Source organism: Pseudophryne corroboree, chromosome 5 (assembly GCF_028390025.1).
Source record: "Pseudophryne corroboree isolate aPseCor3 chromosome 5, aPseCor3.hap2, whole genome shotgun sequence".
NCBI lineage: Eukaryota > Metazoa > Chordata > Amphibia > Anura > Myobatrachidae > Pseudophryne > Pseudophryne corroboree.
The window spans coordinates 484,824,709-484,852,045 of record NC_086448.1 but is presented as its reverse complement, the minus strand read 5'-3'; the positions used below and the strand labels follow the sequence as shown (position 1 = coordinate 484,852,045).

General features: G+C 41.3%; 1 protein-coding gene across 2 annotated transcripts in view; it reads left to right on the top strand.

Moving 5' to 3' along the window:
• The window catches only part of LOC134927888 (cadherin-9-like), a 372,116-nt gene that overhangs the window by 203,115 nt on the left and 141,664 nt on the right, over positions 1–27,337 (top strand). For both annotated transcript variants that reach the window (XM_063922970.1, XM_063922969.1), the window contains exon 10: positions 3,948–4,201. In XM_063922970.1, coding sequence (XP_063779040.1) covers positions 3,948–4,201 — 254 coding nt within the window. The remainder of the gene's footprint in view (positions 1–3,947; positions 4,202–27,337) is intronic.

Below are 27,337 nucleotides of genomic sequence, written 5' to 3'. Positions count from 1 at the left end.
CAGTCCTCCAGAACGCAGCTTATGCTGATTTAAATGTTGTGTGGTATGGCTATATTCTGCATACTGAATCAGCATCAAATTATGTAACAGTGTTTGGCTGGTTGTATGCAGATACAGTTGCTATGAGAGGAAAAAAAGAAAGAATAGGAGTCCTGCCGCTTTCTCAAATATTAAATCTATACACTGCTGCTCTCCTATTGAGGGTAGCTAACCCCAGTGACTAGAAGAAATTGGTTAAAAGGTGAAGGCGCAATATCATAGGCATATATTCCTGAATTTATTAATGCAATAGACACATACACACGGTGCTCAATCAATACATGTTTGATTACATGGTTGCCAATAATTAACAGAAGTAGAAACTTTTTCTAGTTCATTGTTCCATCTCTCGGGGTGTATTGTACTATTCCCATTTAGGAGTATTTTATCTTGTTTATTTTATTTGTTTTTTATATTTTTATCTTATTATTTTATACTGTGTATGTGTCTATTGCATTAATAAATTCAGGAATGTATGTCTATGATATTGCGCCTCCACCTTTTAACCAGTTGCTTTGAGAAATGTGCAGGTCCGGTTCTCTGAAAATACAGTAAGCAACATGATAGGAACAATTTCGAACCATACCAGACATTCTTGTTGCATTTTACTGTAATCTTTTGTAAGAAAAAAAAAGCTACTGTTCCATGATAATAAGGCAAACTTTTTATGTTGCAGATGCAAAATGTCCAGTTAAGACACGTGCATGAATTCTTTAGTTTAAAAAATTAAATGATTTTATAGGCCCTGAAGACTAAAAAAAACATTAAAAAAAATCTTGTTTTAGATTTTCATAAATCATGCATGAAAGTGTTAAGGGACACCAGTTACAAATACATTAATATTAGCATGGAGCTGCAACCTTGTTCATTATGGGGTATATATAAACAGAAAGAATTGCAAAAAGGGCTTTATGATATCAGTCTTTCACTATGGTAAGCAAATGATTTACGTTTCATCTTATTCAATGTCTTATTCTTTTTGGCATGATCCAGTTCATGCTGAGGTAGTGATAGTTTAATTACCATTAACAAACAAAACCTGCATGGTGTTGCTTTGAGTATAATTTCTGATTCTTTTTAATTAGTTTTGTACCATATTAATCAACATTATTTTCCCACTGTAAATGAGCGCATATAGACAAAGTATAAATTATTAGCACTGAGTGAATATACTGCTGTGTGCATTATTCTAAAGATATGCATAGGTAATTCACATGCAGTAAACAAATAAACTGATGCAAAATCATGCACCATTTTATACACACAGACAGAGCACTAGATAATGTAGGCTTATTTATTTTGTAGGATATCCCAGATAATTACATTTTGAACCAATTGATAATATGCATACCTCGATATTAATTAAAAAAAGATGGCTCAAAAATATCTTAACTATGTGAGGACTACTGTGTTAGTATTATGAATCTTTATATGTAGTTAACCTTGCACCAACTATCTTAATGTTCCTTATTACAAGACTATATGACATTTCAGACTCCAGAGAAATTGTGGGAGTGATTCATTGTGGTCATTGACTTATGTAAGGTCTCAACTCCCTTGGGCAGTACAGCTGGTGTAATGGTTAGCATGACTTCTTCACAGCACTGATGTCATGGATTAAGTTCCCACCATGGCCATACCAAAATAAAATAACATACCTTTTAAACATCTCTCACCCAGTGCTCATCACCACACTTACAAAGCTCCCATTGGGGTTGGACTTGTGATGACATCATCACATGAGCCAATGCATGGGTGCATGAATTGACTACCATGGGGGTGTGTCTTTACTGGGTACAGCATAACCCAGGTAACTAGTTGTACTAGAAAAAGGAAAGAAAAGCAGTAAAGTAATGCTGCAACTGAGTAGTTCCACAGTATACAGATAACTGAAAGCCTAAGGATAAAGGCAAGTCACTGAACATCCACTAGTTATCCAATAACCATGCAGACAGTGCTGGAATACATACTGTAGTCTAAGCATATTAATGAGCTGGGAGCAGTACTGACAAATAAGGCAGACTTCTTATACATACAGTCAAATACTGTATAATGGATATAGCTAACAGATCCTAATAAAATATTTCAGACTATATGAGCCAGATGCAAAATACAAATCAGAGTTCAAAAAAATACATACACAACTATTTATAGATTGAGTCTCCCATATTCAAAATGCTAGGGTACAGAAGTGTTGTGGATTTCAGATGTTTCCATAATTTGTAATATTTGCATGCCATAATGAGATATCTTGTGTATAGGAACCAAGTCTACCTACAAAATGCTTTTTTTATTTTATATACATAGCCTGAAGGTAATTTCATACAGGTTTATACTGTATGCATACATGTAAAAAAAAAAAGCAATATTTGCTGGTGTATGCAAATTACATAACCAAATGTTCATAATTAATAGACTTGGACCAATGTTCTGAGATTATCTCTAAACCTGCAAACAAGGCGGTGTCAAATACATTCATCAAGCAGAATATATATTCAGCAGCTAATGGATTGGTAAAGATAAACAGAACTAATATATATATATCTTAACAATTATGGCATTTACTTGTAAATTATTTATATACACTATATTATCACCATTCAATTTGCATTGTACAAAACATTTGGAATTTTTACAGAATTAGCAAATAGTAAACCAGTTACAAAAAAGTTTTTCTTTAGAAGGCAATAGCTACATTTGTACGATAAAATGTAATTCTCACAAGAAAGATGAGTTGTCCTTAAGTACACTTTAGCAGCTATTAAAAGATACATTGGCCAATTTAAAAGACACATATATTGTACAGTTAATGCATATGTTTTATCTATTCTTCAATAAAATGTACAGAAGCAAATCATTAAAAGACATAACATAGCTGGAAGCATCATTATTAAGCTGCAATAGTTTAGGGAAGGCTTTATCTTGTATTAACAAATTTTCCACATGTATTACAGAAGACATTGAACTTTAGCACTTGCTTTATGGAGTTGGTACATTTATTTCCTTTTTAATGATTCTTTGTATTCATTTACATTTGTATAGTGCAATACTTATCAATGTAATCCTTTGGAAGTTATTATGATTTCAATGAAAAGTTAAAAAACACCTTAGCTTTAGTGTATGGCTTCTCAAACTCGGTCTCCTCATAGAAATGCAAGTAAAATAGCTCCACCTGTGGAGAATTTAAAATTTGTCAGTAATGACTACACCTTTGCATCTGCTAGGTGATCTGGAAAACATGAACTGTTTGGGGTCCTGAGGACTGAGTTTGAAAACTGCTTTATTGCAACTACAGAACAAAATGTACTGATCCTGGAACACAATGTATGTATGCTACATATGTGAAAGGGTGGGCAATCCCAGGATCAGTGGGATCCTGGGATTTAGGGAAAAAATAGGCCAGGATTCAATCCCATGATTGGAAGCTCCAATCCTGGGGATTCCAGGATCACGTAGCCCTTTAATGCCAGGCAGCATTAAGCATTCTCAGGATGTTCAATGCTGCCCGGCTCCCTCCTCCCAGCTCCCCCAGTGCAGCGTGACCTCTGACTGTGAGGTCATGCTGCACAGTCATAAGTCGCTGAGGCTGCAGGTTAGGCAGCTGTCATCTGTCACCTCCTCCCAGCCCCCCTGCAGTCACCGCGGCTGAAGGAAGTGATTTATGTGCGGGGTGGGTGGGGTAGCTGGAGGGACACACAAGAAGAAAGTAAATTCCGGGTAATCCGGGAATCCCGGGATTGACCATTTTTCAATCCCAATTCCTGTAATTGATAAAAAATGGCCCGGGATTGGCCACCCTGATATGTGACATACATATAATTTGATATCATCATATTAATTTGTTTTATTTATTTACAAAAATACCAATATATATTTCATTAAAAGTCATAATTAAAATGTTTCCACAGCTGCTGGACTTTGAAAGTCATAAAATGCACACATTTGAGGTTGAAGCTGCTAATACTTATGAAGACCCAAGATTTACACACCTTAGGTCGTTTAAGGATACAGCTATTGTGAAAGTTCTGCTACAAGATGTAGACGAGGCTCCCATTTTTAATAGACCTTTTTATGTATTTGAAGTAAATGAAGATATCAAAGAAGGAAGCATAATTGGCCATGTAACTGCTCGGGATCCTGATTCTGCAAACACTTCTCTAACGTAAGTACCTTGTTTTATATATTCATATATTAACATCATTGCATAACTAATTATACATAAACAATTAGAACCACTAAAATCATGTTATACTAAAATATTACAGTAAAAACTGCAATAACACAATATAATGTCACTCTATATAATAATTTTCAATAAATAGATATTCAAAGTTCAAATGAATGTATTTAACTGACCCTCCTGAAAATAAGCCACAGTGAAATAAACGTCTATCCAAAGATGTGTGAGTCAGCAGAAAGTGAATTGTGAAAAATGGCAATTGTCTCAGTATTTAATTTGTATAATAAAGTCTATATAATAATAATAGCTATATAATCACTGGATGGTAAGAAATGCAGTTTTTTAGAGCTCCTTACAGGAAATAATTGAACTGCCAATTACTCTAACTGGCTAGGTGTGATGCAGTAGACCCAGGAATTGATTAACTTGTTCTTTAAATGCAGGGTTGGCATGCAAACCGCCATTGGTCTTATTGACTGAACAAATCCATGTAATCGGTATATTCTTGATGCTAGTATCCGGAGCCAGCAGCAAGAACACTGTACAAGTCACAATGGTTAATTACTTGATAGCAGTGCCCAGTCCAAACATCATTACATCAAACTGATTAACTCACAGAGGTATTTGGATAAAGCAGCAGTGGCAAAAACAGTGGTAGTCCTTGCAGGACGGTTCTCAAGGGTATAGCTTATGTCTCTAATCAGTTTCTTCCCAATACCGGGATTTTCTAAGAGGGGTATGACATCTACCTTCCGTGGAGACCAATTTTATAGCTGTTCAAAATGAAAATATTTGACAGCTATCTAATGACTTGACAATTAAGACTTCACAGTGAAAACCAAGCTGCAGCATTATCATAAGAAAACAAATAAAAATAATAAACAAAAATATGATTAACAAAATTGAAAGTTAAATTAACTGTTGACAAGAAGATTGGATAATCTCACAAGAATTGAATTGTGAAACTACTAGATTCTACAAAAAACATGTTTTTATAAACATATAATGGAGCGTAGAGCTATAACAAAAATATTTAAAAAATTAGAGATATGCGACGGACACTTTTCGTGTTTTGTGTTTTGGTTTTGGTTCTGGATTCCCGCTCATGTTTTGGATCTGGATTGGTTTTGCCAAAACCACCCTTTCGGGTTTTGGTTTTGGATCTGGTTGATTTTTGGAAAAAAAAACATAAATACAGCTAAAATCAAATTTGGGGGTAATTTTGATCCTACGATATTATTAACCTCAATTACATCCAGTCACACTCATTTCCAGTCTATTCTGAACACCTCAAACCTCACAATATTGTTTTTAGGCCAAAAGGTTACACCAATATCGCTAGATGACTAAGCTAAGCAACACAAGTGGGCGGCACAAACACCTGGCCCATCTAGGAGTGGCACTGCAGTGGCAGACAAAATGGCAGTTTTAGAAAACTAGGCCCCACACATCACACAATGCAAAGAAGCAGAGAAAAAGATGTGCAAGATGGCATTGTCTCTGGCCCTCCCACTCACCCTTATGTTGTTTAAACAGGACATGCAGTTTAATAAACCCATCATTTCAGCGACAGGTGGTCCCCCTGGAAAAAGCTCTCCTAGATCTCCGAATCATAGCTAGCTACAAACAAACTACCTCTATGTTTGATGACTTTTCACATTATGAGAAGAGGCAAGAAGAATAAGACAGCGTCAAGAAGGTGATTAAAAATTAGAAAGGCACATGTAATCAGTAACAACACACAGGTTTTTACCTCCACTCCTATATTGGTGTGGAACAGAAAGTACTTCAACCAAGCAAATATATAATTATTAATTAGCACATTACTGGACAAATTGAAAAACTAGAGGCCAAAGCCTCCAAATTTGTACCCCGTTCTCCATGTTCAGGGACTAAGATAATCTCGGATTTAATGCTTGGATGCAAATAAACTGATGTATTCCATAGGATCAACATTGGATATTTTACCATTGTGGGTTTCTTTTTTTCCATTTTTTATTGTATTTGTCATGATCCGGGTACTGAGACATCGTTTTCTACCTGTCAGATGTCTCCTGAGGCTGGCTCAGCGAGCCAAGGCCGGGCTTTAACTATGGTTATGGTTACTGCCTACAGCGCTGGTATCAGCGGCCTCCTCAGTAAATGTACTCATGGTGGTGCGGTGCTCTCAGCCCCTTCGCGGCCATCATTGCCGCACCTGTGGTCCTCTGCTGGATACGCACCCTCAATGTGCCCCATCCGCCACTTCCATCCCTGTGGCCGCTGTGCGCGTATGGGCGCGTGGAGTCCGGCTACTGCGGCCTCCGCCGCCATTGTTGTTTGTACTCATGTTTCACAGTACTTAGTTCTCCTTCTGGTTCTGTTAATGGGCGCAGCCATCTTGGACTTTGACACATGATACCCATTCACCTATCCTCAGTGCTGCTGGAGCCATGTCATAATTGCCAGACCAATCCCTGCTATGCAGCAGGTATAAATAGCTTGTCCCAGCTCCCAGAAGATTGTCAGTGCTTCCATTGTCTATCTTGTGAATACAGTGTGCAGTTCACTGTGGACTTCTCCTGCAGTTCAGCCTGACTCCCTGGTGGTTGCCCCTTGCGGTGTTGTTCCAGCTCTCCAGTGTTTAAGCCCTGTGGTGCAGCCTGTCATCTCTGCTCCCGCACCCAGTGCTAACAAAAGGGTTATGCTCTGGCTTTCCAGTAGCCACTCTCCAGTTACCCTCTGTGTTCTTGCAAACCCCAGTTTCTTCTACAGTTCTCCTGTGAACCCCAGCTTCTTCTACAGTTCTCCTGCAAACCCCAGCCTCGCCTACAGTTCTCCTGCGAACCCCAGCTTTGCCTACAGTTCTCTTGAGAACCCCAGCTTCTTCTACAGTACTCCTGCGAATCCCAGCTTCTTTTACAGTTCTTCTGCGAACCCCAGCTTCTTCTTCAGTTCTCCTGCGAACCCCAGCTTTGCCTACAGTTCTCCTGCAAACCCCAGCTTCACCTACAGTTTATCAACGAACACCAGCTTCATTTAAAATTTACCTGAGCACCTCAGTATTATGTACAGTTCACCTGCTAATCTCAGCTTCACTTTATACCTCACCTGGGTTCCCAAATGTTGTACTGAACTTTCACGCTCATTCCGGATAACTGGTCCTAACCAGCTGTATTATACTCACCAGTGACTTTTATGTGTTTCATTGCACCTTATATGACTTTCTATTTAATAAACACCCTCAAAGATATCTCCAGTTGTCGTGGTCACGCCTTTGGGCACTTACTGCTACTGTCTAACGCATGTCTTAGAGTCCACTCACTCCTCCAAAATTCCGGTACCCATCAGCCCCTATAACTAAGGCTTCCAGTTACCTTCACCAGCCCTCAGTTGTGACAGAAAACACTAACCTAATGGATCTGGTCGGAGACCAAGTCCAAGGGACCAGGCCCATGCAAGAACTGGCAGCCCATCTCGAACATCAGGAGGCTGCACAGGGCCATGTTATCCGATGTCTTCAGGACCTCTCCCGACTGTATGAAATTCAAGCTACCCTCCGTGGGTCAGGGGCATCCAGTATGCCGACAGTAGTAGCTCCGGTGGTATCCCCACCCACCATACCCATTTCTCCTCCACATCTCCACTTGCTGACAACTGCCAAATATGATGGATCCCCAAAAGCCTACAGTGGTTTTCTAAACCAGTGCGAGATCCACTTTGAGTTGCAGCCCAGTAATTTTCCTTCGAACTGCACTAAATTGGCGTATATCATCTCCCTACTCAGTGGTTCCACCCTTGACTGGGCATTACCCCTATGGGAAAGATCAGATACCCTGCTGTCATCCTACTCTGACTTCATGGCAACATTCAGACACATTTTTTATGAGCCAGGTCGAGTGTCGTCAGCTTCTTCTGAGATCCTTCGGCTGCGTCAGGGGACAAGAATGATCAGCCAGTATATAGTACAATTCCAGACGTTGGCATCCGAAGTCTCCTGGAATGAGGAAGCCCTGTATGCAGCATTCTGGCAAGGCTTGTCTGAACGTATTAAAGATGAGCTCGCCACTAGAGACTTACCCTCAAAACTGAATGAGCTCATATCGCTCTGCACTAAAGCTGACCTTCGGTTCCGCGAAAGGGCTATGGAGCGAGGCAGATCAACTGTTCATAAGACTTCTTCTGCTCCTCCTCCTCATCTGCCATCTCCATCTAAAGACGAACTTATGCAGATAGGTCATTCACGACTGTCTCCAGCAGAGCGCAGAAGATGTTTGTCCAACCACCTGTGCCTATACTGTGCTGCACCTTCCCACCTCATTAACACCTGTCCTGAGCATCCAGGAAACTCCAAATCCTAGCCCGCCAAGGAGAGGGTCGGCTAGGAGTAATGTAGCCCGCCTTCAAGCGACTGCAACCTCTCAGTTTCTCTTCAAGTGGCTCAGCGTACCAAGAATCTTATTGCCTTATTGGATTCTGGAGCAGCCGGAAACTTTATTACTGAAAGGTTCATTAAGCAGTGGTCTCTACCCACTGAGAGACTTTTATCTCCAATTTCTCTAACTGCCGTGGATGGCAGTAGGATTCCAGATGCGGTGATTACCTCCAAGACCCTACCTATCGGTCTGAAGGTAGGGGTCCTGCACACCGAGTTGATTTCCTTCCTGGTAATCCCAAGGGCCACTCATCCTGTGGTTCTAGGCCTCCCATGGCTTCATCTGCATAATCCCCAAGTCGATTGGAGTACGACCAATATTCGGGAATGGGGTCCTTCCTGTTCCAAGACATGTCTACAGAAAGTGCTTCCAGTTTGCAAGTCCTCCTCTAAGTCTCCTGATGTTCCACCTTCTCCATATCAGGATTTCACTGATGTATTCAGCAAGTCTTCTGCCGATATTATTCCTCCTCATAGAGAATGGGATTGTCCTATCGATCTCATTCCAGGGAAAACTCCTCCTCATGGACGCACGTATCCATTGTCGTTGCCTGAGACCCACTCCATGGAGGAGTATATCAAGGAAAATCTTGCAAAAGAATTCATCCGGCCTTCATCTTCTCCAGCTGGTGCAGGCTTTTTCTTTGTGAAGAAGAAAGATGGTGGCCTGCGGCCTTGTATTGACTACCGGGGTCTGAATGACATCACAGCGAAAAATGTATACCCTCTGCCGCTTATCACCGAGCTGTTTGACCGCGTCAGTGGAGCCACTATCTTCACAAAGTTAGATCTGAGGGGTGCTTATTATCTCATCCGTATCCGAAAGGGTGACGAGTGGAAGACTGCTCTTAACACCCGTGACGGACATTACGAGTACCTCGTCATGCCTTTCGGACTCAGCAATGCTCCAGCAGTATTCCAACACTTCGTGAATGAAATCTTCAGAGACATCCTTTATCGTCACGTTGTAGTTTATCTCTATGATATCCTTATCTTCATGAATGATTTGGAGGAACATCGGTTCTGGGTGAAAGAGGTCTTGTCCTGTCTCCGTACCAATAATCTATATTGCAAACTGGAAAAGTGCATCTTTGAAGTTAAATCCATCCCGGTCCTGGGGTATATTGTATCTGGTTACGGTCTGGAGATGGACCCCGAGAAACTTCAAGTGATCCAAGATTGGCCAATTCCTGTAAACCTCAAGGGCATCCAAAGGTTCCTAGGGTTTGCCAATTACTACAGGAAATTTATTCGAGACTTTTCCACCATCGTAGCGCCTATCACGGCTCTTACCATAAAGGGTGCCAATCCTTCCAAATGACCAGAGGAAGCTTACCAAGTATTTCATTTGTTAAAACACAGATTCATCACTGCTCCGGTTTTTAAACAGCCAGATACCAGCTCGCCCTTCATCCTTGAGGTGGACGCCTCTTCTCTTGGAGTGGGCGCAGTACTGTCTCAAAGAGCTAACGATGGTCATCTACATCCCTGTGGCTTCTTCTCATGAAAATTCTCTCCTGCAGAGTGTAACTACGCCATCAGCGATCAAGAACTTTTGGCGATCAAGCTTTCTTTGGAAGAGTGGAGGTACCTTTTGGAGGGAGCTTCTCATCCCATCACTATTATGACGGATCACAAAAACCTCCTGTTTCTAAAAGGCTCTCAATGTCTTAACCCTTGCCAAGCCAGGTGGGCACTTTTCTTTTCCAGATTTGATTTCAAGTTGCAGTTTTGTCCAGGGTCACAAAATCGTAAGGCCGATGCCCTTTCCTGCTCCTGGGAGCAAGAAAATGCATCTGAGTCTACTGACAAGCATTATATCATTGATCCAGTGGCGTTCTCCGCAGTGAGGATGGACTCTATGCCCCTGCCAGGGAAAAGTTTTGTGAAGCCGGCTCTCAGAAAAGAAGCTCTTGCATTAGGCACATTCCTCTCGCTTTGCCAGACACGTGGGCATACGCAAAACCTTATAATTTGTTTTCAGATCATACTGGTGGCTGACCCTAAAGAAGGACATTACTGAATTTGTGGCCTCCTGCCCAAAATGTGCCCAACATAAAGTACCCCGCCTGTCACCAGCTGGGCAACTGGTCCCTTTGTCTGTTCCTCATCGTCCGTGGACTCATCTCTCGATGGATTTTTATCACGGATCTCCCTATGTGTGATAAATTCAATACCATCTGGGTGGTAGTTGACCGGTTCACCAAGATGGCTCATTTCATCCCTCTCACCGGTCTTCCGTCAGCTCCCAAGTTGGCACAAGTCTTTATTCAAGAGATCTTCAGATTACAAGGTCTCCCTGAGGAGATAATTTCTGATAGAGGTGTACAGTTTGTAGCCACGTTCTGGCAAAGCCTTTGTCAAGCGCTCCAAGTCAAGCTGAAATTCTCTGCAGCCTATCATCCTCAAACCAATGGACAAAGTGAGAGGGTGAATCAAGACTTGGAGGTCTTCCTCCATCTCTATGTATCCTCTTCCCATGATGATTGGGTTCAACTTCTCCCGTGGGCCGAATTCTGTCATAACAATCAGTACCATTCTTCATATTCCTCCACACCATTCCTCACCAATTATGGGTTCATCCATAAGTTCCTGAGTTCCAGCCGCTTCCAGCAACATAAGTGCCTGCAGCTGACATCACGATTCGACAGTTTTCAAATAACTGGAAGAATGTTCGTGCGGCCCTTTTAAAAGCATCCTCCAGGTACAAGAGATTTGCAGATAAGAAGCGTAGGGCAATCCCTGCCCTAAAAGTTGGTGACCGTGTTTGGCTATCCACGAAGAATCTATGACTGAGGGTTCCAAGTATGAAATTCGCCCCCCGCTATATCGCTCCTTTCTTTATTGAGCAAGTTGTCAACCCAGTGGCTTCCAAACTCCAACTACCTCCGTTCTTGAAAGTCCCTAAGGCGTTCGATGTTTTTCTCCTCAAACCAGTGATTATGAATAATTTTCATTCCGTGTTATCCTCTGCTCCCAAGGTCCAGACTCAACGGGGTGATGAGTACGAGGTTGCCCAGATACTGGATTCTCATATCAGTTATGGTCATCTCCAGTATTTGATTGATTGGAAGGGCTATGGTCCTGAGGAACATTCCTGGATGAATGCATCTGACGTTTATGCTCCTAAGTTGGTCCAGAAATTCCACTCTAGATTTCCACGAAAACCTAAGAAGTGTCCTGAGGCCACTACTAAAGGGGGGGGGTGCTGTCACGATCCGGGTACTGAGACATCGTTTTCTACTTGTCAGATGTCTCCTGAGGCTGGCACAGCAAGCCAGGGCCGGACTTTAACTATGGTTATGGTTACTACCTACAGCGCTGGTATTAGCGGCCTCCTCAGTAAATGTACTCACGGGGGTGCGTCGCTCTCAGCCCCGTCGCAGCCATCATTGCTGCGCTTGTGGTCCTCTACTGGATACGCGTCCTCGGTGTGTCCCAGCCGCCACTTCCATCCCTGTGGCCGCTGTGCGCATCTTGGCGTATGGAGTCCGGCTGCTGCGGCCTCCGCCGCCATTGTTGTTTGTACTCATGTTTCTCAGTACTTAGTTCCCCATATGGTTCTGTTAATGGGCACAGCCATCTTTGACTTTGACACATGATACCCATTCACCTATCCTCAGTGCTGCTGAAGCCAAGTCATAATTGCTAGACCAATCCCTGCTATGCAGCAGGTATAAATATCCTGTCCCAGCTCCCAGAAGATTGTCAGTGCTTCCATTGTCTATCCTGTGAATACAGTGTGCAGTTCATTGTGGACTTCTCCTGCAGTTCAGCCTGACTCCCGCACCCAGTGCTAACAAAAGGGTTATGCTCCGGCTTTCCAGTAGCCACTCTCCAGTTACCCTCTGTGTTCCTGCAAACCCCAGTTTCTTCTACAGTTCTCCTGCGAACCCCAGCTTCTTCTACTGTTCTCCTGCGAACCCCAGCTTCTTCTACAGTTCTCCTGCGAACCCCAGCTTCTTTTACAGTTCTCCTGCGAACCCCAGCTTCGCCTACAGTTCTCCTGCGGACTCAAGCTTCGCCTACAGTTTATCTGCGAACACCAGCTTCATTTCTAATTTACCTGAGCACAACAGTATTATTTACAGTTCACCTGCTAATCTCAGTTTCACATTATACCTTACCTGGGTTCACAAGTGTTATACTGAACTTTCACGCTCATTCCGGATTACTGGTCTTAACCAGCTTTATTATACTCACCAGTGACTTCTATTTGTTTCATTGTACTTTATATGACTTTTTGTTTAATAAACACCCTCAAAGATCTCCCTAGTTGTCGTGGTCACGCATTCGGGCACTTACTGCTGTTGTCTAATGCATGTCTAAGAGTCCACTCACTCCTCCTAAATTCTGGTACCCATCAGCCCCTATAACTGAGGCTTCCAGTTACCTTCACTAGCCCTCAGTTGTGACAGTATTTTGATTTACATATTTTGTGGCAGATGCTTATTTTTGTTTTTCACAACTCCCAGTTACACGCATTTTAAATAAAGTAGCACCTTAGATGTTTTAGCAGTCCTTCCTGAGCCCCCACTGCAGCCCCAGGTGGGGCAAGTTGAGTTTGAGTGGGTTTGGTAAAGTACTAAGCATGACTGTGCTGTAATTTTTTTTTGTTATTGAGCCCCTGCCCTAGTGTAGCTTACCACTCTACACTCCAAACTCATTTCATACTATAAGCAGGACTGTCGGAGGAAGCAATGTTAAACTCTGTGCCCACAGCATAAATCAGCAACAAGCCAGACATCTTCACCATGAGACTCCATACTGGGCCATATTCAGTAACAGTTTGTGCCTCACAGGAGCTCCTGGCTAATCTAGTGCTGTAGTCCAATGGAAAGCTGATGCAATGCAAGATCACTGAAACTCTGTTCTTCTAACACAGTGAGGTCTTGCAATAACCCTACGCAGCCCTTAGTAACATACGATCGCTGTACAACAAATGCGCATCTTCTAAATAAATAATCCCAAAATGTGGAACATCAATAATAAATCAAAATGAATGCTGACTAACTGAAGCCATTCATTTGAGTGAATCTCTAACATGAAATAATTGAGAAGAACCTCTCTCTAATGCTCCAGCAGAAATTCTCACTTTTACCTCTCCAGCAGTTGCGATGGATTATGATTCAGTCTCTTCTGAGTCACATTGACTTTGGCCAAATGTGGTGTCTCCCCACTTTATTTAAGAACACGTTGGCAATTTCCATTTCCACCTTTGCGGCTAGTTTTCACAAATCTGTTTGTGATGTTGAAGCTTGTTTCATATATGCTCTAGTCTAGGCTTTCATTTAAATCTAAGATCAAGTACAACATAGGCAGCACCCCTGGAGAATTACACAGCACAGCAGACAGGCAACAGCACTCCTGGACTTAAACGGCGGTGGGGCAGCACCCCTGGACTGATAGGGCAGAGTAACAGCACCCCATATAGGGCAGCACCCCTGGAATGATGTGTCAAAGTAATGAGGTACAAGATGGAATTGTCCTTGGGCCCTCAGGGCCCTCCCACCCACCCTTATGTTGTATAAACAGCACATGTACACTTTAACAAACCAAACATTTAAGTGACAGGTGAAAATAAATAATCTACTTATCAAAGGAGTGCAACAGTTTGTTTATTCACAATCATTTAAAAATACATTTATGTACATATAAATTAACAAATGCATAAAATAGATATATCAGTGCAAATTTGCATTTAAAAAACAATTAAATAGCCCTTGCCCTTTACTGCAATCAAGAAAATTAAAAATTTTCCACAACAATTAAAGTACTTTTCAAATCCGATGTGTAGCTTATTTGTTTTTCCTGTGTCCTTTAACTTCTTAAAATCAAATGGCAAGCGAGTATATTGCTTGATGCGGAATTGTTCTGTGTGTCCAGTTCAGCGTGATCACATAAATTTATGTAACAGTGTAGCAGGGGGAGAGCGCTGTGTTTAGATGAATGGTCACAGTGGTATGCTACGACCCCTGTTAAATGCATCCGCACTGTATAATGATACAGCCGCGGACAGGGCCAACACCCATGTATTTTCACAACACCCCTGTAATTTTATTGCATACAGGGCCAATGAACATTCATTTTCACTGCACCCCTACATTTTTACAGCATACAAGACAGGGCCAGTGTACATTGATTTTCACTGCACCCTAGAATTATTACAGCATACAAGACAGGGCCAGTGTACATTTATTTTCACTGCACCCATGAATTTTTACAGTATATAAGACAGGGCCAGTGTACATTGATTTTCACTTCACCCTAGAATTATTACAGCATACAGGGCCAATGAGCATTTATTTTCACTGCACCCCTGAATTTTTACAGCATACAAGACAAGGCCAGTGTACATTGATTTTCACTGCACCCTAGAATTATTACAGCATACAAAACAGGGTCAGTGTACATTTATTTTCACTGCACCCATGAATTTTTACAGTATATAAGACAGGGCCCGTGTACATTGATTTTCACTTCATCCTAGAATTATTACAGCATACAAGACAGGGCCAATGTACTGTACATTTATTTTCACTGCATCCCTGAATTTTTACAACATACAGGGCTAGTGTAAGGTTGTTTTATCAGCAGCACCCCTATATTTTACAGCATACAGGAGCAGTGGCTTTTAATTTTTAACAACTGAACCCATGAATTTTTATAGCATACAGGGCCAGTGTAATGTCATTTTAACAGCAGGACCGCTATATTTTACAGCATACAAGAACAGTGTGCTTTTAATTTTAAACAACTGCACCCCTGAATTTTTATAGCATACAGGACCAGTGTTATGTTATTTTAACAGCAGCACCCCTATATTTTACAGCATACAGGAGCAGTGTGCTTTTAGTTTTTAACAACTGTACACCAGAATTATTACAACATACAGGGCCAGTGTAATGTTATTTTAACAGCAGCACCCCTATATTTTACAACATATCTGGATTGAAGGGTGAATCAAATAAATAAAAAATTAAGTTGGAGGGGAGTGTACCCCAACTCACAGGAAAGCCCGCAACTGAACATGTATAAAGGTATCTTTATACTTCTTAATTCCCTGTGCAGCCTTCACCAAGTTAATGAAGAGAGGAGTTTGTATCTAACTTGATTTAAAATATAAATGAGTGAAGCATATAAAGGAATTCTTTTTTGCCCTCTACATGGGGATTTCAATGTACTATGTGTACCACACTCACGGGTTCAAATGGTAGAAGGACTCCTATCTGGGTTTCTTTCAAGCCACAGTCACCTCCAAGTTTCAGTCCCAAAGCTCTGGTGGGTGTATCTCCACCCCAGTATATAAACATTTTTTTAAAGTGCAATTGTGTCAGCCAGTCCACATTTATATCAAAAAGAAAATTTTATTGTTCACAAAACCCCATAGTTGGGGTGTACAAGAAAAAAAAAGTACATACATAAAAATTGTTTTTATAAAATCCATAAAAAATACTGACAGCAATAAAAAATGGTATCCTGACCTTAAGGTAGGTTACCTTAATTCATATATCATGATGAAGAAAAGTGTCACAGTGCCCAGTAATTGTCAATGCACTTCAGCTCAGCAGGAGCCTTCCTCAAGACATCTCGATGGAGATACATCTTATCGAGAAAGTGAACAAGTTAAAGAGTAGAAGGAGGACATTTGCCAACATATAAGAAATGTAAAAAATCTTAATCTGTATGTCTACTACTTTATAACAATTTTTTTTTTTAAATATATATTAATAACTCACCTTCATACTATAGGAACAAAACCAATAACTTTAGTTGTTCCAAAGCACTTAACCTATACATTAGGCCATCAGGCTGCCTATAGCAATTTGTAGAAAACTAAAATCTCTATTAAGGCACAAAGCAGAAGTAGTTATAAATCACAGGTATTTCTGCTGATCACTCTGAAACCAAATTACATGCAAGTCTCACTAGGCAAACTGAAATGCCTCAATATAAGAAAATTGCAATGATACCAATAATATAAAAAGAGAGAGCACTCTTTTATATTATTGGTATAATTGCAATTTTTCTATAGCAATTTGGTCTACTTAGTAGTACTTGTCTTAAAAAACAAACTGAAAAATAAATAAGCATTGCTTTCATTTCCCCATCCTAAATGGTATTAAATCTGGAACCAGAAAGTTGGCAGAGATGGCCTTACAGTGCCTTGCTAAAGTATTCAAACCCCTTGGCTTTTTACCTATTTTGTTACATTACAACCTGTAATTTAATATTTTTTTATCTGAATTTTATGTGATAGATCTGCACAAAATAGTCTAAGTTGGTGAAGTGAAATGAGAAAAGTGTATATAAAAAATAATTTTTATAAATAAAAATGTGAAAATTGGCATGTGCATTTGTATTCACCCCCTTTGCTATGAAGCCCCTCAAAAGTTCTGGTGCAACCAATAACCTTCAGAAGTCACATAATTAGTGAAATGAAGTCCACCTATGTGCAATATAAGTGTCACATGATCTGTCAGTATAAAAACACCTTTTCTGAAAGGCCCCAGAGGCTGCAACACCACTAAGCAAGAGGCATCACACCTTGAAGACCAAGGAGCTCTCCAAACAAGTCAGGGACAAAGTTGTTCAGAGGTACAAGTCAGGGTTGGGTTATAAAAAAAATTCAAATCTTAGATGATCTCGGGAACACCATCAAATCCATCATCTTCAAATAGAAAGAACATGGTACCACAACAAACCTGCCAAGAGAGGGCCAGCCAACAAAACTCACAGACTGGGCAAGGAGTGCATTAATCAGAGAGCCAGCACAGAGACCAAATGTAACCCTGAAGTAGCTGCAGAGTTCAACAGCAGAGACTTGTGTATCTGCGCATGTGACTACAATAAGCCATACACTCCATAGAGCTGGGCTTTATGGAAGAGTGGCCAGAAAAAAGTCATTACTTAGTATTAAAAATAAGAAGACATGTTTTGAGTTTGCCAAAAGCCATGTGGACGACTCCCCAAATGTATGGTGCACTGGTCAGATGAAACTAAAATTTTACTTTTCAGCCACCAAGGAAAACGCTATGTCTTGTGTAAACCCAACACATCCCATCACTCCAAGAACACCATCCCCAAAGTTAAACATGGTGCTGGCAGCATCATGCTGTGGGGATGTTTTTCAGCATCAGGGACTGGGAAACTGTTTTGATTTGAAGGAAAGATGAATGGTGCTTATTACAGGGATAGTCTTGAGCAAAACCTGTTTCAGTCTGTCCATGGTTTGAGACTGGGACGGAGGTTCACCTTCCAGCAGGACAATTACCCAAAGCATACTGCTAAAACAACACTCAAGTGATTTAAAGGGGAAACATTTAAATGTGTTGGAATGACCTAGACAAAGCCAAGATCTCAATCCAATTGAGAATCTGTGGTCAGACTTGCAGATTGCTGTTCACAAGTGTAAACCATCCAACATGAAGGAGTTGGAGCAGTTTTGCCTTGAGGATTGGGAAAAAATCCCAGTGGCAAGATGTGGCAAGCTCATAGAGACTTATCCAAAGTGGCTTGCAGCTGTAATTACCACAAAAGGTTGCTCTACAAAGTACTGACTTTAGGGGGGTGAATAGTTATGCAAGCTGAAGTTTTCTGTTGTTTTTTCCTATTTGTTGTTTGATTCACAATAAAAAACAAAACATCTTCAAAGTTGTAGGCATGCTCTGTGAATGAAATTATGCAAACCTTCAAACAATCCATTTTAATTCCAGGTTGTGAGGCAACAAAACATGAAAAATGCAAAGGGGAGTGAATACTTTAGCAAGGCACTGTAACTATGTGTGTGCACCACAAATAGAGCTGCAGAGTAGGGGGCGCTGTAGACAACACTTGTCAATTATCTATTTTAATTACTTTCACTTGCAGCTTCCCTCCTTTTTGAAGCCCAGCAACTCCTGACCCCCACCCCGTCTATCGCTACTTTCCTATACAACATTCTTTAACTTAAATGTATGGCTCTTTGTTATTCAGTCACACTGTCCTTTATTATATTTCAAGATGACATACCCGGGATTTGAATCCAATGCCTGTGGCATTGCAGTTAGACATTCCTTGAGATATCTGCCGTTGAGGTTGGGAGGAGAAGTGAGAAGAAACTGTATAGTTGACGCACTAGGAAAGATTAATTTATTATAAAATATAACCTTTATTAGATATATATTAAAATATAAATGTATTGACCCAGACTACAGTGAAACATAAAGGCTAAAATCAGACAAACTGACATATATGTGAAACCTAATAGATAGGAAATGGTGAATAAAGAGATTTAAAAAGCGTGTCCTGCATGTGTTTTATACGTATAACGCTCGTAAGGTTACTGTTTCTATTCAGATATTGCCAATATTTGGTCCATTATAAATATGGTTCTATTTATTTGATGGCTGTTACAACAAATAATGATAGTTATCACTCTCCCGACTAATAATTCCAGAGAGTCAGTTCTATCTCATATATACCTATTCACTCAACAGGAATATCTCCTGGGAAATTATCCCAAATATAGAGACTGTGGGGGAAATTTACTAAGCTCCCGATTTTGACCGAGATGCCGTTTTTTCATCAAAGTGTCATCTCGGTAATTTACTAAACACTAATCACGGCAGAGATGAGGGCATTCGTAATTTTTTGCAAGTCCAAGTAAAAAATTACGAATGAATACACCATCGGTCAAAACGCGGCTGTTTAAGTATGAATCTCGGTCATTTACTAAGAAGTGCCAAGCAAAAAACAAACAAACACTGCCGTGAAAAATTACAACTCGTAAAAAAGTGCTAAAAAAAAACAGACCTACTTTTTTTTTCCGTGATTGGATAGGCATGCAGGGATCCATGAGATCCGTGCATGTATATCAGTGGGAAGGGGTGGGAAAGTTGTTATTTTATTAAAAAAAATTGCGTGGGGTCCCCCCTCCTAAGCATAACCAGCCTCGGGCTCTTTGAGCCGATCCTGGTTGCAGAAATATGGGGAAAAAATTGACAGGGGTTCCCCCATATTTAAGCAACCAGCATCGGGCTCTGCGCCTGGTCCTGGTTCCAAAAATATGGGGGACAAAAAGAGTAGGGGTCCCCCGTATTTTTAAAACCAGCACCGGGCTCCACTAGCTGGACAGATAATGCCACAGCCGGGGGTCACTTTGATATAGTGCCCTGCAGCCGTGGCATCAAAAATCCAACTAGTCACTCCTGGCCGGGGTACCCTGGGGGAGTGGGGACCCCTTCAATCAAGGGGTCCCCCCCCCAGCCACCCAAGGGCCAGGGGTGAAGCCCGAGGCTGTCCCCCCCCATCCAATGGGCTGCGGATGGGGGGGCTGATAGCCTTTGTTGTAAAAGAAAAGATATTGTTTTTAGTAGCAGTACTACAAGTCCCAGCAAGCCTCCCCCGCATGCTGGTACTTGGAGAACCACAAGTACCAGCATGCGACGGAAAAACGGGCCCGCTGGTACCTGTAGTAGTACTACTACTAAAAAAATACCCAAAAAAAGACAAGACACACACACCGTGAAAGTATAATTTTATTACATACATACACACATACATACATACTTACCTTAAGTTCCCACGCAGGTCGGTCCTCTTCTCCAGTAGAATCCAAGGGGTACCTGTTGAAGAAATTATACTCACGAGATCCAGGGGTCCAGGCTCCTCGGGAAATCCAGGGGTAATCCACGTACTTGAAAAAAAAAAAAAAAACGGTGTCCCGACCACGAACTGAAAGGGGACCCATGTTTGCACATGGGTCACCTTTCCACGAATGCCAGAAACCCACTTTGACTTCTGTCTAAGTGGGTTTCTTCAGCCAATCAGGGAGCGCCACGTTGTAGCACTCTCCTGATCAGCTGTGTGCTCCTGTCCTCACTGACAGGCAGCACACGGCAGTGTTACAATGTAGCGCCTATGCGCTCCATTGTAACCAATGCTGGGAACTTTCTGCCCTGCGGTTGACCTAAAGTGACGTCACCGCTGAGCAGAAAGTTCCCAGCATTGGTTACAATGGAGCGCATAGGCGCTACATTGTAACACTGCCGTGTGCTGCCTGTCAGTGAGGACAGGACCACACAGCTGATCAGGAGAGTGCTACAACGTGGCGCTCCCTGATTGGCTGAAGAAACCCACTTAGACAGAAGTCAAAGTGGGTTTCTGGCATTCGTGGAAAGGTGACCCATGTGCAAACATGGGTCCCCTTTCAGTTCGTGGTCGGGACACCGTTTTTTTTTTTTTTTTCAAGTACGTGGATTACCCCTAGATTTCCCGAGGAGCCTGGACCCCTGGATCTCGTGAGTATAATTTCTTCAACAGGTACCCCTTGGATTCTACTGGAGAAGAGGACCGACCTGCGTGGGAACTTAAGGTAAGTATGTATGTATGTGTGTATGTATGTAATAAAATTATACTTTCACGGTGTGTGTGTCTTGTCTTTTTTTGGGTATTTTTTTAGTAGTAGTACTACAGGTACCAGCGGGCCAGTTTTTCCGCCGCAAGCTGGTACTTGTGGTTCTCCAAGTACCAGCATGCGGGGGAGGCTTGCTGGGACTTGTAGTACTGCTACTAAAAACAATATCTTTTCTTTTACAACAAAGGCTATCAGCCCCCCCATCCGCAGCCCATTGGATGGGGGGGACAGCCTCGGGCTTCACCCCTGGCCCTTGGGTGGCTGGGGGGGGGACCTCTTGATTGAAGGGGTCCCCACTCCCCCAGGGTACCCCGGCCAGGAGTGACTAGTTGGATTTTTGATGCCACGGCCGCAGGGCACTATATAAAAGTGACCCCCGGCTGTGGCATTATCTGTCCAGCTAGTGGAGCCCGGTGCTGGTTTTAAAAATACGGGGGACCCCTACTCTTTTTGTCCCCCGTATTTTTGGGACCAGGACCAGGCGCAGAGCCTGATGCTGGTTGCTTAAATATGGGGGAACCCCTGTCATTTTTTTCCCCATATTTTTGCAACCAGGATCGGCTCAAAGAGCCCGAGGCTGGTTATGCTTAGGAGGGGGGACCCCACGCATTTTTTATTATTATTTTACAGTGTTTAATTAAAAAAATAAAAAAAAATAAACCCCAGCACGGATCACACAGATCCGGCCGAGATTGATTGTAAAAAAAGTCGGCAGTGTTTTGCTAATCACTGCCGTAAAAATAGAAAAAAAACCACGAATGACATCGACATCGGAACAAAAGAAAAACCCGAATACGACAGCTTAGTAAATTAGTCGTAATCAATTCAAAAAGTTGCAGTTTTACACTTTCGATGTCATTCGTGATTGAACTTTGACCTGAAACGGGAAAATACGAATCTTAGTAAATTTGCCCCTGTGAGTGTCAGTAGGTGTAAGTATATAAATTAACTCCACTAGAGAGTTGGTTAAATAGTTTATGTCGCCAATTGTCGCCGCTATACCTATATATAATATAATCCTAGACCAAGGTCAGCCGAAAGATGGGTATCTATGTCTTAAAGACAATTCTAACACAAGGATATATTGTCTCGCACTCACTATCTGTATTATTGCACACACAATAACTTGGGCATATGTATGGGGAGAAGTTGCTTAAGGGATATGGCAGTCCCAACTTTAATGTGGATCTTTAAGGGATATAGCAATCCCAATTTTAATATCCAGATACCCACATATATTTCCAACCTAAATAGGTTCTATGTACTTCAATATATCAGAGCAACTTAAATTCCCTCTCTGTTTTTTTATTTCATTCAGACGTATGAGAATGTGTTATTCAGGGAGATGGCACTCCTAGTGAAAATATACATCAACCCCATATATCATATCCCTTTGTATTGTATCATTCTCACAATATGATTGAACATATAATGTAGAGTGGTGCCTATATAGAGTGGTGCTCTATATCCACTATAACATTGTATATTGTGGCTTTAGAGATACATTAATTAGATACCCATTAAATACTAATAGAATTTGTAGCCTCCACAATTTATACACTCTCCCAGTAATAACTGTTTCAGTGTTCTATTAGATCATGCAGCTGCCATCTGGTTCTGAGTGTTGCCAAATTATTTGCTACAATGTAGTATATTGATATCACACTATTTCAGTGTTCTATTAAATCATGCAGCTGCCATCTGGTTCTAAGTGTTACCAAATTATTTGCTACAATGTAGTATATTGATATTGTTACTATCACTGTCCCTTAGTTTCCTGAGAATATCTCATTGTAGCAACTTAGTGTGGAAATAGTATGACACACACAATGCGGCTGGTATCTAAAACAATTGGCATAGGTTTTAAATGTATTACTTCAGATTGATATAATTAAAGTCACCAGCATATATATATGCGATTTTCTGCTGTTCAGTAAAATTTTTCTTATCAATAGGAATCAGCTGCTGTCAGCATGTAGTGTTTAAGACATGAACTGCTGTCAGCATGTAGTATTTAGGACATTTGTTACAAATTCTGATACTAAGTATCCTATCCTCAAGCATGTAATATTGGGGATATCAGCTGCTGTCAGCATGTAGTATTTAGAACATTTGTTACAAATTCTGATATTGAGTATCCTATCCTCAAGCATTGATATCTGTTTATGAACAACCAAGTGCAGTCTCTCTAGTGATTAAATCTAACAGCCATAGCGGTATAGGTATTAATACATTTGTTTTTTAAAACGTCATATATTAGACACACCTAGGCACGCTGTGCCCTACACGCGTGTTTCACTGCACTAACGGCAGCTTCGTCTTCGTCATTATACGAAGCATTGTCTAATATAGGGGAAAAGGGGTACAGACTAGTGATTGTATGGTGATGATTCACATACACTCACAATATTAGAAAAACATATATCGAGTGTGCAGCTACCCAATCCTTGTGGATATCTGCCATTGCCCAGAAAGCTAGAGACTTCTGAGCTTGAGATTTCTAACTATTTGAAGCTATATATATTTGAAAGTTATATATATATATGTATATATATATATATATATATATATATATACACACACACACACACACACACACACACACACACACTAGTTGAATACCCGTACTTCACTATGTAATTTCAAGTATAATCAAAAAGACATGAAAACCGCTAGTATTTAAGCAAATTTAATATTGCTGTTAAATATTTTTACATATAAAATGCAACACTACACAAGTAACATTTGTGATATATATGAATAAAATCAACAAATTACTCAAATGCTATTAATAATAGATTATTTTATTATTATTATTATTATTATATTACCATGTCACTTTAATTTTGAAGGGCTTCTTTGTAAACTATATTTTTAGTCTTTCCTTCAGGCTGGATAATGGACAGGTTGTAAGAGTAGCTTACTCTGGAACAGGCAACATACAATTGGCCATGGGAGAAGTAGTCATGCCTCAGATCTACACCAGTCAATTTTAAACTCTGTCCCTGAGCTTTGATAATGGTCATGGCATAGCAGACCTTTACCAGGAAGTGCAGCTGTTTGAACTAGAAGTGGTAGTCTGATGGGATCAGAGGAATTCTTGGATTAATGCTGTCAAAAGTTTTGCACTGAGGAGAATAATCCACCTCCTTCTCTGCACTGTCCTGGCTCTGATGATGCCCTGCTCAGTGCTGTAAATGCTGAGATGACAGGTCAAGCTCAGCCCTTTGTATGTTAGATATGTAAGGTTTGCAGGGATAGGCTGACTATTCTAAAGGGTCCTTGACCTCCTTTCTTTACTGTTTACTCTCCTTAAAGCTCCTCCTTTGAGGAAAAAAGGTAAAGCTTTTTGGACAACACTTATGGTCATTGGGAACCATAAAGCTGCACTTCCTTGCCAGTGGCAGTTGCAGAGCAGTCCATAATTCAAATAGGGGAGACACACACAGCAAATTTTGACAGCATTTAGGGGTGATAGTTGATGTGGCTCCCCTATTTGAATAAAGGAGTGCTCTGCAACTGCCACTGGCAAGGATGTCCAGCAACAGAAAATATTGACCACCCCCCTCTGCGACTTGGTATCGCTGGCACCATGCATTTTTTTTATAACCCTGGTCGGGTGGGCTGTCTTATCTCTCCTCTGTGAGGGGGAATTCCCAATAATCATCTCACCCCTTTTATCCCCTTTGTGGGTAGAATTTTGAAAAATCCCTTCTTAGTGGATGCCATCACAAAAGCAAGCTACTGTCCACATGTCAAGTTTCTAGCTCCTAGTCCTTATGATTCAGGAGATTTTGTGATGAGTCAGTGGTATATGCCTTATATATATATATATATATACAGTATATATATATAGAGATGTGCAGCTGGCACTTTTCGTGTTTTGTGTTTTGGTTTTGGTTCTGGTTCCATGATCGTGTTTTGGATCTGGATTAGAATTGCCAAAACCACGCTTTCGTGTTTTGGTTTTGGATCTGGATGATTTTTGGAAAAAAAACCCATAAAAACAGGTCATAATTTGTGGGTAATTTTGATCCTACGGTATTATTAACCTCAATAACATTCATTTCCACTCATTTCCAGTCTATTCTGAACATCTCAAACCTTCCAGTATTATTTTTAGGCCAAAAGGTTGCACTAAGGTGGCTAGATGACTAAGCTAAATGATACAAGTGGGCGGCACAAACACCTGGCCCATCTTGGAGTGGCACTGCAGTGGCAGACAGGATGGCAGATTTAAAAACTAGGCTATAAACAGCACATCATGCAAAGAAGAAAAAGAGGTGCAATGAGGTAGCTGTATGACTAAGCTAAGCGACACAAGTGTACGGCACAAACAACATGGGATGTGTTGGAATTTGCCCAGATGTAAAACATGCACAATATTGGTGGCACAGGAGAGCATACCCCTAAACCACACACACACACACACACACACACACACACACACACGCAGCAAAGCCTGTAAAATTATTGTGAAATTATTATAATAATATGCAGCACAGACGAGCATACCCCTACACCACACAAGGCAAACCCTGTAAGAATTATTTGGATAATATTATAAGTAATGTATATAAGCCATTTATTTTGAGTAAATTATATACAGTACAGGACACCACCACTGGACTTATGGCAGCACAAGACACAACCACTGGACTGATGCAGCACAACACAGCAACACTGGACTGGTCTTCTATGGCATTACCCCTGGACGTATACGGCAGTACCCCTGGAGTTATACGGCAGTGTCAGACAGGGTGGCACTTTAAAAAATAGTCCCTAAACAGCACATGATGCAAAGAAGTAAAAGAGGTGCAAGATGGAATTGTCCTTGGGCCCTCCCACCCACCCTTATGTTGTATAAATAGGTCATGCACACTTTAACAAACCAATCATTTCAGCGACAGGGTCTCCCACACAACTGTGGCTAAAATGACTGGTTTGTTTGTGCCCCCACCAAAACAAGCAATCAATCTCTCCTTGCACAAACTGGCTCTACAGAGGCAAGATGTCGACCTCATCCTCAATCTCTGATTCCTCACCCGTTTCAGTGTGTACATCCTCCTCCTCACAGAGCATTAATTTGTCCACACTGGAATCCACCATCACAGGTCCCCGTGTATTTTCTGGAGGCAAATGCTGGTAAAGGTCTTCCCAGAGGAATTTATGATTAATTTTGATAAACATTATCTTTTCCACATTTTGTGGAAGTAACCTCGTATGCCGATCGCTGACAAGGTTACCAGCTGCACTAAACACTCTTTTGGAGTACACACTAGAGGGGGGGGGGGTCTTAGGTAAAATAATATCCAGTTTGTGCAAGGGCATCCAAATGGCCTCTTTTTCCTGCCAGTATACATATGGACTGTCTGACATGCCTACTTGGATGCTGTCACTCATATAATCCTCCACCATTCTTTCAATGGTGACAGAATCATATGCAGTGACAGTAGACGACATGTCAGTAATCATTAACAGGTCATTCAGTCCGGACCAGATGTCAGCACTCGCTCCTGAATGCCCTGCCAGTGGGTGGGCAAGGAAATCTTATCCTTTTCCTCGCAGCCCCAGTTGCGGAAGAAATTGAAGGAGGAGCTGTTGACGGGTCGCATTCCGCTTGAGTTGACAATTTTCTTACCAGCACGTCTTTGAACCTCTTCCGACTTGTGTCTGCTGGAAAGACAGATACAACGTAGGCTTTAAACCTAGGATCGAGCACGGTAGCCAAAATGTAGTGCTCTGATTTCAACAGATTGACCACCCTTGAATCCTGGCAAATCGAATGAAGGGCTCCATCTACAAGTCCCACATACTTTGCAGAATTGCTCCATCTTAGCTCCTTTTTCAATTTCTCCAGCTGCTTCTGCAAAAGCCTGATGAGGGAATGACCTGACTCAAGCTGGCAGTTTCTGAACTGACTTCACATGTGACAAGTTCAAAGGGTTAGAGAACTTTGCATAAGATGGAAATCATTCTCCACTGCGCTTGAGTCAGGTGCTATCCCCTCCTTTGCCTATATTGTAGGTGGATGTATAGGCTTGAATAAGCTGTTGCTGCTCCTCCATCGTCTGAAGCATATAGAGTCTTTAATTCTACCTCGTTACCACCTCTTGCTTCAGGTGATGGTAGGGCAGGTTCAGAAGTGTTTGCTGGGCTCCAGTCTTCGGCACACGATTGCTAAATGTTGAAAGTGGCACGCAATTTTTTGGGCCAATGACAGCATCTCCTGCACTCCCCTGTTATTTAAAAAAAAAATACTGCACCAATAAATGAATTGTATGTGCAGAACATGGGACGTACTGGA